General features: G+C 46.7%; 1 protein-coding gene across 2 annotated transcripts in view; it reads right to left on the bottom strand.

Moving 5' to 3' along the window:
* The window catches only part of C2CD3 (C2 domain containing 3 centriole elongation regulator), a 227,225-nt gene that overhangs the window by 101,639 nt on the left and 109,536 nt on the right, over positions 1-16,050 (bottom strand). For both annotated transcript variants that reach the window (XM_077451274.1, XM_077451275.1), the window contains one exon: positions 5,337-5,577. In XM_077451274.1, the coding sequence (XP_077307400.1) occupies positions 5,337-5,577 (241 nt within the window). The remainder of the gene's footprint in view (positions 1-5,336; positions 5,578-16,050) is intronic.

Here is a 16,050-nt window from a genome sequence, read left to right on the forward strand (position 1 = left end):
ATCCCTACAGTGGGGATAGTCTCTCCCGGTACCGCAGCAGAGTTTCATAGCAGGCCTACTTTCCGGGGGATATGTCGATTACAATAGTCTCCTTAAACGCTAAAGGCCTTAACAGCCCCTTTAAAAGATCCTTGCTTTGGCGGGATGCATTAGCCCAAAAAGCAGATATATTGTGCGTTCAGGAAACACATTTCTCTGAGCTCAACTCCCCAAAATGCTCTCACAGGCTATTCACCCACTACTTCCATGCTCGCTCTGATAAGAAAACGAGAGGTGTGATGATTGCGGTACGTTCGTCCCTATCATTCTCCCTCACACATATTGAACAGGATCCGGCGGGTAGATACTTGATCCTATCAGCCGTATGTAACGACCAGCCGCTGGTCTTGGTCAATCTTTATGCCCCTAACACTGGCCAAAAAGAATTTTACAGGTCCATCCTGAACAAAATTCAGCCATACCCCAAGGAACACCTAGTGATCTGTGGAGATTTCAATGATGTTCTTGACACCCAACTAGACACGTCTAATACAAAGCGCAGACATTCCACGGCTATCTCCAGTGTGGCGCTACAGGAGGACCTCCATGATCCATGGAGGTGCCTCCATGGTACCGAGAGGGATTATTCCTTTTATTCACATGCCCAACGATCATATTCTCGGATCGATCTCTTCTTAGTCTCGAAATTGGCCCTACAGAAAATCAGTCATGCCACGGTGGGCCTCATAACTTGGTCAGACCACGCCCCGGTGTCGATCACTATTGCCACTTCCCCCCCTGGGGTCAGACATACACTCTGGCGTTTGAATTCCGCGCTTATCAGTACGCCGGAGACTCGAGAATTGCTCCGATCCGAGATATCGCTATTTTTTGACTCTAATCTTGACTCTGTCTCTAGTCCCACTACACTCTGGAATGCTCACAAGGCGGTAATTCGCGGAGTATGCCTCAAACTGGGTGCACAGGAGAAGAAAAAAAGGATGGCAACGATTGAATCCTTTCTACAGAAAATACGCAGTCTTGAAACTACAAATAAAAACGCTCCTTCCCCCCAAATTGCCAAAGAACTTAGTGCTTTGAGAAATGACCTTAGCTCATTTCTTCACAGAAATTTTGATTTTTACCTAAGAAGGTTAAGACTCACTTGGTACTCCCAAGGTGATAAAGCGGGGAAACACCTAGCACAACAATATAAAAAAAGGGCCGCACAGAATAGGATCCCCTTTCTTCTAAACCAGAAGGGTCAGAAAATAAGCAACCCCAAAGATATAGCCGAGGAATTTAGTCTCTTCTATTTAAAGCTGTACAATCTATCCAGCTCCCCTTCAGAACCGCACCCGGAGGTGGGTAATATATCTAAATTTCTGGACCCACTGCAGCTCCCCTCACTCTCTTCAGAGCAATTAGAGCTTCTCTCCCAGCCTTTTACCCATCAAGAACTCTCTGATGCAATAAGGGCTCTCCCCCTTCACAAAGCTCCTGGGCCTGATGGGTACACTAACGGTTACTATAAAACCTATTTAGATCAATTACTACCTCACCTATGTGCCACACTTAATGATTTTTTAGCGACGGGGGAGATACCCTCAGAATCCCTAGAGGCAACTATCACCACCATTCATAAAGTAGGCAAACCACCCCATGACCCCGCAAATTATCGACCCATATCTTTGCTAAATACTGATACCAAACTTTACTCAAAACTTCTAGCCAATAGGCTGGCGAGCTATATTTCCACCCTGATCCACCCAGATCAGGTGGGATTTATCCCCTCAAGACAGACCTCAGATGGAACCCGCAGAATAATTGATATGCTTCATTGGGCAGAGCATCACCAAATGCCTTCTCTGCTAATATCTTTAGACGCAGAGAAGGCATTTGATAAGGTCAACTGGCTCTATTTGAAAATGGTCCTCCAAAAATTTGGCATCACGGGCAAATTCCTCCAAGCCATACTAGGACTATACTCTACCCCCAGTGCCAGAGTCCTGAATTCAGGACTACTCTCGTCTCCCCTGCTGATCACGAACGGGACACGCCAGGGGTGCCCTCTTTCACCGTTAATCTTCGCGTTAATGATAGAGCCGCTAGCACAAGCTATTAGATCACACCCGGACATCAAAGGTCTGGAAATTAACCACTGTAGCCACAAAATTAGTTTATATGCAGATGACATAGTCATATGGCTCACTGACCCAGTTCAATCTCTCCCCCCGCTTTGTGATCTTCTACAAAGTTTTGGCCAAATCTCTTTATATAAGCTGAACCACTCCAAATCGGCAATGCTGGGCATCTCCCTTCCCGCTTATCTTAAAACGAATATATCGTCCATCTCTCCCTTCTCCTGGGCACCCAACTCCTCCGTGTCTTACCTGGGCATCCAACTGACTTCCCCAGCATCCCTGTTGTTACGTACTAACATGTCCATTCTAACCCAGAAACTTCAGGAGACTGCTACCTCTCTCCTCTCAGTTAAAGCCTCCTGGGCAGGAAGAATTGCATTGGCTAAAATGTTTTTGTTACCGCATATTCTTTACGTGTTCAGAACTCTGCCTTTACCTATTTTGAAACCTGATATAGCTGGTTTACAAAGGATTGTCAATAAGTTTATATGGGCGGCCCATAAATCACGTATCAGATCACCGTTGTTGAGTATCCCGACTAGATATGCTGGGATGGGACTCCCTGATCTCAGGGCATACTACAAAGCCACTCTTTTGGACCAAACCAGGAAACTTTGGGACCCGACCTCTTCTCTGCCTTGGACTTCAATTGAAACCGCAGACATGCTGTTTCCTCCATCACATTTACTTGCAGCCATCTGGATGGGTTTACACCCCACACGCTCTCTACTACCAACGGTTAAAGCCCTCATAAGCAACTGGAAAGCAATCGTACAATCCACGGGCGGCCTACATATACAAGCTCTTTATCGACTACCACTAGCCTCCATATCACTCCTGTCCCAGGATTTACCTCTTCATAGATGGTCCTCAAAAGGCATAAAAACCCTCGGAGACTTATTTCAAAATGGTCATTTAAAGTCCTTCATTCAACTGTCTAAAGCCTTTAACATACCTAGTAATGACTTCTACATATATCTACGGATCCGTCATACTATTTCTTCTATACATACGTCGAGCTGCTCTTTGACTAAAGACATAATACAAACTTTTACCTCAATGGTCAACAAACTAAGGGGTATCTCATACTTTTATGGACTTTTGACAAAGCCTAGCCCGGAACGCTCCACTCCGGCGATTGTCTCGTGGGAGCGAACTTTACATCTACAAGTCTCACCAGCCAACTGGTACCGGGCAATCCGTTTCCCAGCTGTAGTATCCAGAAATGTGTCGCACTGGGAGACTGTGATGAAAATTCTTTACAAGTGGTACTATACTCCATCTAAATTAGCAAGGATTTTTCCATCCCAATCTAGAAAGTGCTGGCGAGAGTGTAACCAAGACGGACATATTTACCATATTTGGTGGGAATGCCCGCCCATAAATACTTTCTGGGCCGGGATTTCCTCCCTCATCCGGAGCGTAACTAATGTTACTGGCAAACTGGCACCGCAGACGGCTCTCTTTGGTCTTGACCTTACATTGTGGCCTTCGAAATTTCACACCATAATCACTCACATACTTATAGCGGCTAGACTTGCTATCTCCCGTCGCTGGAAGCAATCTTGCTCTCCCTCTGTCCCAGACGTAATCATAATATTAAACGAACATATGTTGATGGAATTCATGTTTGCGAAAGCACACATGAAATTGGGTAAATTCTATGCAACTTGGAAAGAGAAAGTAAGACTCTGCAGCTGGAAGGGAGAAAACCAAGGTAAAGGTGATCATGCTGCTGGAGACCCCATGATATAATACCCCTTTCACACTGAAGGCACTTTCAGGTGCTAAAACGAGTGCCTGTAAAGCGCCTCTCAAGCCTCGCCAGTGTGAAAGCCCGAGTGCTTTCACACTGGGGCAGTGCGCTTGCAGGACAGGGAAAAATAAGTCCTGCAAGCAGCATCTTTGGGGCGGTGCGGAAGTGGTGTATACAGTGCTCCCAAAAATGCCCTTCCCATTGAAATACACGGGCAGCGGTGCTTTTAACCCCTTCTTTAGGGTTAAAAGGGTCCGTTGCCACCCACACAGAGCCTGTAAAGCGCCGCTAAATCGAGCGGCGCATTACCGTGAGCGCAGGGTGGTCTTCAGTGTGAAAGTGTCCTAAAAGAAGTCAGCAAGTGGCTCACTTAACCCTATGTCAGTTTTTTTAGTTTATGTTTAGGTGGGGAAATTTCCCCTAACTTCTGGTCCTGGAAAACGCAACAGGAAGTTTCTACAAAAAAAAGAGAGGGAATTCCCATTAGACAGTTGTCACTGGAACAGATGTGCCCATTGGAAGGTTTCCGCTTGCCTCTCATTCTGGTGACAACTGTAAATTGTGGATTTCCCATCACTGTCTATTCCAGTGACAATGATGAATGGTTCTCTAACAAACCTCTGAGCGCTTCATAGAAGAGCAGCAATTATACTGAGATTAAATTACACACATGTGGACTCTATTTACTAATTAGGTGACTTCTGAAGACAATTGGTTCCATTGGATTTTAGTTGGAGGTATCAGAGTAAAGGGGGCTGAATACAAATGCATGCCACGCTTTTCATATAATTCATTTGTAAAAAAAATAATTGAAAACCATTTATTATTTTCCTTCCACTTCATAATACTGTGCGGGCAGCACAGTGGTGTAGTGGTTAGCACTCTTGCCTAGCAGTAAGAAGGGTTGCTGGTTCGAATACCAACAAATTACACTACTTACCTGGAGTTTGCATGTTCTCCCTGAGCCTGCGTGAGTTTCCTCTGGGTACTCCAGTTTCCCCCCACACTCCAAAGACATGCAGGTAGGTTAATTGGCTTCTGTCCAAAATTGGCCCTAGTATATGAATGGGGACCTTGGATTGTGGGCTCCTTGAGGGTAGGGACAGATGTGAGCGTGCAATGTACAGGGATAGGGACAATTGTAGACACTCACTCAGGTTGAACTGGATGGACTGGTGTCTTTATTCAACCTTACTATGTATAATTATGTGCCACTTGTGTTGATCTATCACATACAATCCCAATAGGATACATTTACGTTTTTGGTTGTAACATGACAAAATGTGAAAATTCCAAGGGGTATGAATACTTTAAGGCACTGTATAGACACATACACAATTCACACACACACATATGGTGATTGTGAATATGTATACTGTGTCAGTGCATACTAAAACACTGAATACCAATATGAGGAAGCCAGAACAGAGGTTAATGGGGACTTCTCTGCTTTGTACCTCTGCGGTTGGCGGAGGAGGGTCAAGGAAATGTGCTGGTCTGGGCAGAGGTGCCAACGAAATTCCTTCCTCATTCTTCAACCTCTGAAGAGCCACAACTTGGTCACCAGACCCCATGGCGAGTAACACCCGGAGCTTTCCCCGCTCAGTTCCGCTGAAGACGTCGTTAACCGGCACAAAGCTGTCTACGGCAACCACTGGATACTGTGCCTGGAGCAAGAGACGGCAAATTTTCTGGTCGCTACAAAGAAAAGATTGAACAGTTACAACAATAACGATAAACTTTGAAGATTGCATGAACACGGCCCAATGCAGCTTTGAACACTTCTTGCTCAGCAGCCTATGGGCCCTTCCCACTAGCCTTGATCTTGTGTCATTAAATGGCGAAAAGCATTGAGAAATTGCATTGAGAAAAACAGAGACCTAGTGATGACATAAGCTTTAAAAATAAGGTTTATAATAAAAATGGAAAGGTTTCATTAAAAAAATAGGATTTTTGTACTCACCGTAAAATCCCTCACTCTGAAGTTCATTGACAGACACAGCTCCAGTAATCTTGACCATGGGGTTATTACGCCACCTTCAGGAGAGGACTAGGCAGAACATGTAATACGCGTGAAAACAGAACTTTACAGTTCCACCCACGGGCGGTCCCCTCTGGTAATGACCCCTCAGCCTGCTTCTTGCAGTTCAGTACGTCAACAAGCAGTATAATGTAAACCAATAGGAGGGGAGGGGTGCTGTGTCTGTCAGTGAACTTCAGATAAAAGGATTTTACGGCGAGTACAAAAATCCTAATTTTCTCTTTCGTTCATTGATGGACACAGCTCCATTAATCTTGACCGTAGGGACATCCCCAAACATTGTCATAACGAGGGGTGGGAACAGCCACAACTAGAGGTGTTTCCTAACGGGGAGTCACCATCTGAACCACCCGCATCAGAACTTGCGGTCAACATATGCATCAGAGTGCATTAACATTCAAAAAAAGGCAACATTTTCTCTTAACAGAAGAAATAGTGTAAAATTGCAGCATTACACAGCCGCCTGCAAAACTCTGTGGCTAAAGCAGGCAGCAGAAGATCCGCTTACATCCACTTTGTAGAACTTAGTAAAGGTGTGAATGGACGACCAAGTTGCCGCCTTACACACTTGAGCAACTGACTCTTGATGTTGGAAGGCCCAAGAAGTCCCAATTGCCCTGGTGGAGTGGGCCGTGACAGGAAAGGGGGCACCTGCCCCTTCAAGGCAAAAGGTTGGACCACGATCTGTCTGATCCACCTACAAATGGTGGACGACCGGAAGGGAGCCGTGACCGATATACCCTTAAAGCCCGGACCATGTCTAGGGAATGGAGGGCTACCTCCTTAGGATGTGTCGGTTTAGAACACTGAGATGGTAACACAATGTCTTCATTGAGGTTAAAAGTCAAAACCACCTTCGGTAGAAACGAAGGTTGCAGACGCAACACCACCTTATCCTTGTGGATAACAAGATAGGGCGACTTGCAAGACAAGGCTGCCAGTTCCGAAACCCTCCTGGCTGAAGTAATGGCCACTAGGAAGACCACTTTCTGAGAGAGTCAACAAGGGGATTTCCCTAATGTTCTCGAACGCCGTTTTTTGAAGCGCCGATAGCACCAGGTTCAGATCCCATGGAGGCAAGGGTGGACGCATAGAGGGACTAAATGCCGGACCCCTTGTACAAAGGTGCTCACTAGAGAGTGAGACGCCAGGGGTCGTTGGAAAAAGACAGCCAAGGCTGATATCTTGCCCACTCATTAAGTGTCTGTGACACTAATGCTGTGGCCAGTACTGGTCGTATCGCTGACCCCACTACCGTAAACAGGGAACGGGCCACTGCCTCTGCCTTCCTGTTGGTAGGGTCCTGAAATGCCAGAGTCACTTCTACCGGGATCATGGTTACTTTGCTTAATCTGGATACTGGTGGGTCCACGACCAGGGGAGCCGACCATTTCTTAAGAAGGCGCTCCTCAAAGGGGTAACGCACTGCCATTCTTTTTGGGATCGAGAAGGTCCATTGCGGGCTTCCCCATTCCTTGTATATGAACTTATCGAAATAAGTCAGATACAAAAACACCTTATGTGTACGGGCTGGCTTACGGGACCCAAAAGGGACCTCTACTTCAGCAGCTTTACCACTTTTGTGCCCGCACATTGCCTCCACCCTGGCAACGATTGTTTCAAGGACCGCCAACAAAGCTTCCAAAAGGCACTGCACTGTTTGCAGACGAGCCGGTTGCAATTGCAGGGAGTTCTGGGGAAGAAACACTAGTTTCTGAAGCCGTGTTAACCCACCCTGTCTGTCACCCTTGGGGACTTAGGACAGGTGCTCAATCTCACCCTCCTAGCTGCTGCAGACTGAGGGCCCCCACCGCAGGACTCCCCACCCCGACTGAGTGCTGCGCCATGCTGTTACAGGTGCCCGAGTCAGCTCCCAGGTGTCCAGAGCAAAAAGAAGAAAGAGGAAGAAAGACTGCGCTGAGGCTACAAAAAAAATGGCCGCTGGATGCCCTGTATATGGGGCAAGCACAGGGAAAATGGCCACTGACCATGCTTTCCACAGAAACTTCCAGAAAATGGCCAACAAGTAATTGTACACAATGAACAAACAGACATATTGGCAGCAGACAGTGCTATGGCGGAAGCACATACAGAGCCCACAGACACCAGCAGAGAGACCACAGACAGCCAGTGCAGCCCCCAATCCAGGATCAGAGTACCCCGGAGGACCCCTGGCTCAGGTACACACACCGCTCAGCAGCCCAGTCATGCAGCATCCCTCACACACAGGGGGAGGCAAAATAGGGACAGGGAGAGAAGAGAGGGAGGAGAGGGACACCCTAATTGACCTCCCAGGGAATGCCCAGCTGCTCAATCCTGCTGAGGCAGGAAGAGCTGTACTTACCATCCGGACGAGCTGGGGACATCCCATCACAGACCCACACCCGAGCAGTATGGGGTGACTGCTGGCGATGGCACACTGTGACAAAGACATCGGTAGTCCCGCCATATGTGTGCCCTGGAGCATTGCGCTCACCGGCCGCCCCTGGAGCCTGAGGGGCATGTTGTGTAGCTAGGGTCTGCACACACTCGATGGCCAGGCTGGGGAGACTACAAAGATCTATATTATCCAACCTGTCACTCAGTCGGCTGTTGATAGCAGATCACAGGATCTTAAAATCTTGCGCAAAAGGCAAAAATCCAGAAAAAATCCCCAGGACCGATGGTCCGCAGGGAGCCTAGGTCCTTCTTCACTAGGCAGAAAAAAAACTGAGCTGCAAGAAGCAGGCTGAGGGGTTATTACCAGAGGGACTGCCCCCTGGGCGGAACTGTGAAGTTCTGTTGTTTTCACATGTATTACATGTCCTGCCAAGTCCTCTCATGAAGGTGGCATAATAACCCTAAGGTCAAGATTACTGGAGCTGTGTCCGTCAATGAATGAAAGAGAAATGTCATTGGCCTGTTGAAATATTAACATATTAATTCATATAAATTCAGCTGTAATACCGAGTAAACCGTGTTTCTCAACAGTTATTCATTCAAGTCACCCTTTAAAAAAATTATAGACCGCCTCGAGGCACCCCATTCTAAAATGTAAAAAATCTATTGTAATATATACATAATGCAGCAACATCCACACACGTAAGACGCCCAGCGCTAGAGGTGATTTATTCTACCAAAGCAAATACACTTTTGAACACTGGTACTGACTAGTAGTCGAATGTAGGGCTGAAATAACTAATCGATTAATCGACAACTAATAGATTATGAAAATCTATTACTATTTTTATAATCAATTACCGTATATACTCGAGTATAAGCCGAGATTTTCAGCCTCTTTTTTGAGGCTGAAAGTGCCCCCTCGGCTTATACTCGAGTCGCCGCTGTCTGACTGCTCGATCAGCGTATCGAGCAGACAGACGGCGGACATTAATTTTCAAAAGCCGCGCCTCCTTCTCCGCCTCCGCCTGTGATAGGCGGAACACTGAATTTCCCAGCAGTCAGTGTTCCGCCTATCACGGACATCCGCTCATTCTCATACTACGGACGAGTATGAGAGGATGTCTGTGATAGGCGGAACACAGGCTGCTGGGAAATTGAGTGTTCCGCCTATCACAGGCGGAGGCGGAATTTTGAATTGTAGAATGGCCGCCGAGAAGAGCGGCGATCCATCGGCACGGGACGGAGGAGGCACGGCACGGCACGGGACGGAGGAGACACGGGACGGAGGAGGCACGGCACGGGGGAGGCACGGCACGGGACGGAGGAGGCTCGGGACGACGGCGGCTCGGGACGGAGGCTTGGGACACAGGTAGGCTGGACACACACACAAGGCTGCACGGACACACACACACACACACACACACAGGGATGGATGGATGGATGGATGGATACACACACACACACACACACACACACACACACACACAGGGATGGATGGATGGATGGATGGATACACACACACACACACACACACACACAGGGATGGATGGATGGATGGATGGATACACACACACACACACACACACACACACAGGGATGGATGGATGGATGGATACACACACAGGGATGGATGGATGGATGGACACACACACAGGGATGGATGGACGGACACACACACAGGGATGGACGGACACACAGGGATGGACAGCCATGTCTCACCCTCGGCTTATACACGAGTCAATAAGTTTTCCAGTTTTTTGGGGGTAAATTGGGGGCCTCGGCTTATACTCGGGTCGGCCTATACTCGAGTATATACGGTAATCGTCCAGTAACATAACGGGGTTAAAAAAAAATAAAAAATAATTCCCTTTATAGTACAAAAAGCAAACATTTATATGGTAAAAAAAAATAAAAATGAACCCCTTACAGTAGATTTGCCTTTTTTTGTACTATAAAAAGGGCCAATTTTATTTTTGTTAACCCCATTATGTTACCAAACATTTTAGACCTGGTTCACATCTATGTGTTTTTTGGTGCTTTTTGCAGAAAACGCACTACAGTTCATTTACATGGTTTTCTATGGGACACGTTCACATCTATGCTTTTTTTAGCTGCTACGTATTTGGAAAGGGTCAGGGACTTTTTTTTTTTTATTGCAAAATGGTGCATTTTTGGTTCAATATACTTTAATGGAGAAGCTGCAGAAAAGCATGTAATGCGTTTTTGCAGCAATTTGGGTTTTTTAATCTGCCCAACAACAAATTGGCCAAAAAAATGCAAAAATGCAAATTGCAGCAAAATCACGTGTGCAAAAATAAAAAAAACGCACAGCAAAAAGCACTGCAGAAACAGATCAAAAGCAAACTGCAGAGGTGTGTACCGAGCCTTATGCTGGTCACACCGATCAATTTTCAGAGGAGACTATTCTCCCGAAAAATCTTTGTACATTCGCTGAATGAAAGAACGTGGTTTTGAAATTCACTTGTTTTTAACATTCTGTTTTTAAAATGAATGCAATTTCTGAACGAAAATCACACACACTGTCTGAAAATTATTTTTGACTAAGAAGTTTTCTATTATTTACAAACTTTCCCGTCACTGTGGTTGAAAATCAATGTCGATTTGACCCCACTAACGATTAGAAAATTGAACGAACGTTCTTAGAATGACATTTTTTTGAAGGAAGACATTGTTTTATAAAAAAAAAAAAAATAATAATTAAAAAATAAAAAAAACTGGAGTTAGTACTTACCGGTAACTCCTTTTCCGGTGGTCTTCCAGGACAGCCCTTGAGAGATGGAGCTCCTCCCATCGACCCAGGAAACACATTGCCACAGTTCAAAAGGCGGTCCCTCAGGTCCCTGGTCAGTCATTCACCAAGAACCGAAGGATGGAACTGAAAAACATATAAACCATAACAGGTAATAACATTAGTACATCATTATAATCAAATAAAGGGTGGGATCGTGCTGTCCTGGAAGACCACCGGAAAAGGAGTTACCGGTAAGTACTAACTCCAGTTTTCCCAAGTGTTCTTCCAGGACAGCCCTTGAGAGGATCCCCAAGTACTTACCAGATTAGGGGGGGACCACGGCCTGGAGGACTTTCCTCCCAAAGGCCTGATCCTGACTAGACATTAAGTCCAGTCGGTAATGCCTTGTAAAGGTGGAAAAGCTTGACCATGTGGCTGCTTTACATACCTGCTCCGGGGTGGCACCAGCTCTTTCTGCCCAGGATGCAGACAACGCTCTTGTGGAGTGAGCTTTAACACCCTCAGGAGGATCTCTATTCAAGGCCTTATACCCCTCTGCTATAGCTAGCCTAATCCATCTAGCTATGGTTACTTTTGAAGCTTTCTGTCCCCTACGCTGTCCGGAGAAAAGGACAAAAAGGGAGTCTGAAATTCTGAATGGATTTGTTACTTTAAGGTATTCTAGAATACACCTCCTCACATCCAATAAATGAAAACGTTCCTCTTTCTCATTTGCTGCATTTTGACAAAATGAGGGAAGGACAATATCTTGGGACCTATGGAAGCTAGATGCTACCTTTGGTAAGAACCCAGGGTCTGTCTTTAGAATGACTCTGTCTTCTAGGATCTGTAGAAAAGGTTCCCTGATGGAAAGGGCTTGGATTTCACTGACCCTACGGGCTGAAGTGATTGCCACCAGGAGTACTGTCTTAAATGTAACAAGCCTTAAGGAGGCCTCCGAGATAGGCTCAAAGGGTGACCCCAAGAAAGCTTTTAGTACAACTGCTAAATCCCAGGATGGGACTTTGGTGACTCTGACTGGCTTGCGTCTAGCGACTGCCTTACAGAATCTAGCGACAAAAGGATTTTCCTGTAAACGTTCATCTAGGTACACACTTAAGGCAGCTATCTGTACCTTAATGGTACTTAGGGTTAAACCCTTGTTTACACCTTCCTGTAAAAACTGTAGAATATTAGCCGTGTTTATGTCACGGCTATTCAACCAGCTATTAAATTTTTGCCAGACTTTTTTGTAAATAGCCCTCGTGACTGGTTTGCGACTCTGTAGTAAGGTCGCAATTACCTCATCTGTCAGGCCCTTACTCTTTAAGATTTCCTCCTCAGTAACCACGCCGAAAGCTTCAGTGTGGCGACCTGTGGATGGTAAAGAGGTCCCTGCGACAGGAGGTCCTGTCTGTAGGGAAGCCTTAGAGGTGGACAATCTGTCAATTGTAGCAACGTTGTGAACCATGGTCTCCTGGGCCAAAACGGTGCTACTAGAATCAAACAGGTTTTTTCCTTGAGGAATCTTGCTAGGACCCTCGGAATGAGATGAAGAGGGGGAAAAGCATACGCCAGATTGAAAGACCATGGAGCTTGCAAGGCATCTACAGCCAGGGGCCGATCTCCTGGGTTTAGCGAGAAAAAATTTGGAACCTTTGCATTGTTTTTGTTCGCAAAAAGGTCTACCTCTGGTTTTCCCCAGTGATTTGTTATGAGATTGAATGCCTCTGGGTGTAAGGACCATTCTTGGTTCGAAATCTTTTGTCGACTCAAGAAGTCCGCCGTGTTGTTCAGCTCCCCTTTCAGGTGGACTGCAGAAATGGATTCCAGATTGGCTTCTGCCCACTGGAAAATGCGTCTGGCTACTACCATCAAACGAGGACTTTTGGTACCTCCCTGTTTGTTTATGTATGCTACAGCCGTCATATTGTCTGAACGGACTTGTAGATGGTGACCCTGTATTGTGGGGTGAAAGGCTAAGACCGCTCTCAGGATTGCTGTTAGCTCTTTCCAGTTGGAAGAGAAACATTTCTCTTCCGGGGTCCACTTGTCCTGGACCCAGCTTGAGCCGAGGTGGGCTCCCCAGCCCCAACTGCTCGCATCTGTTGTCAGTGTTGAAGTGATAGGAAGGACCCAATGAACCCCTTTGTTCAGGTTCTCCCTGTCCTTCCACCACCAGAGGGAGCGTTTTATCCTTGAGGGGATCAAAACTTCCTCCTCCAGATCTCTGCCCCTTAATTGTTCTAGCAGAAACCCCTGAAGGTCTCTTTGGTGGAACCTGGCCCATTGTACGGCTGGAATGGCTGCTGTCATAAGACCTAAGACCGACATTACTTCCCTCACTGTACATTTGGGGCTGCATTGAAGAAAAGATATTCTCTGCCACAGATTCAAAATCTTTTCTTCCGGCAGTATAATTTTTTGATCTACTGACTTGATCCAGTAACCCAGATACAGGATCTCCTGTGTTGGGGTTGTCTTGGATTTCTCCTGGCTGACAATCCACCCTAACCGACTCAGGCTGAGTTGAGTCAACTCCAGATCCTGAGAAAGACGACTCTCCGAGCGTGCTGTTAGGAGTAGATCGTCTAGGTAGGGAATAATTGAGACTGACTGAAGCCTCAGTGGAACTAAAGCCTCTCCGAGAACTTTGGTAAAGATTCTTGGGGAGGATGACAGACCGAAGGGAAGCGCTCGGCACTGAAAGTGGTAAACCCTTGTGTCTATCTGTACTGCCATTCGAAGGAATTTCTGGCATTCCTCCTTTATTGGAATATGCAGATAAGCATCCCTTAAATCCAGGGTAGCCATAAACATCTCTTTCTGCAGGAGATTCTTTATGGAGTAAATGGACTCCATCCGAAATCTCTTGTAACGGATGGAGCGATTCAATGGTCGGAGATTCATAATTAATCTGAATCTTCCTGACGGCTTTTTTACTACAAAAATGTGAGAGTAAAAACCGTCTCCTTGTTCCTGTATAGGGACTGGTGTCAATACTTCTTGATCCACCATCTCCCCTATCAGTAAGGGTAAGGCCCTGGCCTTTTCTGAGTGACTTGGAAGTTTTGTCACTACAAACTTTGAAGGAGGGCGGCTGTGAAACTCCAGCGCATGACCCCTTTTTATTATGTTTAAGACAAATTCGTTTGAAGTTGTCTCTTCCCATTGTGGAAGGAATTGGCTTAATCTTCCTCCCACAGGGACCCTGGCATCACTGGGGTTTGGGATCCTGATTGGGGCGGCTAAACAGTATGCCCCCTTTTCCTTTCCCTTTATGCCCCGACCAATGTTTTTTGGGGATTGAACTCTTCTCTGGTTTAGAGGGTTCTTTAAAGGGACGAAAAATTTTTCTTTGAAAATTTTTCTTTTTTGCGGGAAAGGTTTTCTTTTTATCCGCCGTCCTTTCTAAGGCGGAGTCTAATTCAGGCCCGAAGACTAAGTCTCCTGTAAAAGGGACGCTGCACAGGCGGGTCTTAGACGCCGTGTCTCCCCCCCAGGTTTTCATCCATACTGACCTCCTTGCTGCCACTGAAAGTGCTGCTGACTTAGCCGCAAATTTTACGGAGTCCGTGGAGGCGTCAGAGATGAAACTGGTGGCCTTAAAAAGCATAGGGAAGGATTTCAGAAGCTCCCCCCTAGGAGTGCCTGCTTTTAAATGTTCTTGAAGTTGCGACAACCAGAACTCCAGGTTTCTAGCTACACAAGAAGTGGCTAGAGCTGGTTTTAAGCCTGCCATAGAGGCATCCCAGGCCCTCTTTAAGACAATGTCAGTTCTCCTGTCCATTGGATCTTTCAGGTGACCCATATCTTCAAAAGCCAGATCAGCTTGTTTTGAGATTTTGGACAAAGGGGCGTCTAGTTTAGGATTTTTATTCCAGACCGCCTCTGGGCTCTCATCAAAAGGGAACCTTCTCTTAAGGGATTTAGGAAAGAAAACCTTTTTATCTGGTTCAGACCACTCCTTAAGGACAAGGTCAGAAAGCACCTTATGTATAGGGAAAACCCTTGCTTTCTTTTTCCCCAGAGCCTCATACATTTGATCATGTCTAGATAACTGAGTTTCTTCCTCCTCAATTTCCAGCGTATCATAGATAGCCCCCATTAGCTCATCTACTTCCTCAAGAGACAATCTATACTTTGAGGCTTTGGATGTTACTTGATCCTCTTCCTGACCCGAGTCAGTGTCAGAGGAATCGGGGCTAATCAACGTGGGGCTAGGCTCCCTGATCATACGGGGCTCCCCTGAGCTGGGTGTTGTAAGGCATGGTGAGGAAGAGATTATAGTTGCTTTACTCGTGGAGGCAGCTGCAGCTGATCCCACGTCAGTGATTAACTCCCGGAGGGACTTAAAGGTCGACGCCATTTCCTCTTTAAAGGAGCCCAAAAACTTTGCTAAAGGGGAATCTGCCTCAGATTTAAGCAAGCTTGCAATGCATTGCTTGCATAGGGCTTTGTTAGAGCCAGAGGACAACCTATTCCCACAATTAGGACACTTTTTGCGGCCTGTCTTGTCTTCCCTTGGGATATCTTTAGCCTGAAATAAGAAGACAAAGGATTTCTTAGCGTCAGCCCCATGTCCCTCCTTCAATCACCAAGTGCAAACAATCTCACTGTGAGTAAACCGCCACCGTGGGGCACTACAGGACCCAGCCTACAAACACCACCACTCCACCAGAGTAATAGCATGCCCAGCAGCCTACCTGGGATTGGCTGGTGCCTGTCTCCGCCGGAGTATCCTGGGGAATAGCCTCCATGGTCCCCCTCTGATGCTCCCGATCCCGCCGCTAGTCCGGTATTGCTGGACGCTGGTCGGGCTTCACAGGCACAGCGCTGGCTCTCCCTCTCCTCCTTGTACCTTTAGAGACCCGGAACCGGAAGTCTCGGCACGCAGTGATGACGCGGTTCCGCCGGAAGTGACGCTCGGCGTCTCCGACCCCACCGCAACAAGGAGCTGAGATGGAGGTTCCACTCACCGCTCCTGGGGGAAACC

This window comes from Lithobates pipiens, unplaced genomic scaffold, assembly GCF_037356315.1.
Source record: "Lithobates pipiens isolate NorthernLeopardFrog02 unplaced genomic scaffold, aLitPip1_a1.2 Scaffold_23, whole genome shotgun sequence".
Taxonomy (NCBI): Eukaryota; Metazoa; Chordata; class Amphibia; order Anura; family Ranidae; genus Lithobates; species Lithobates pipiens.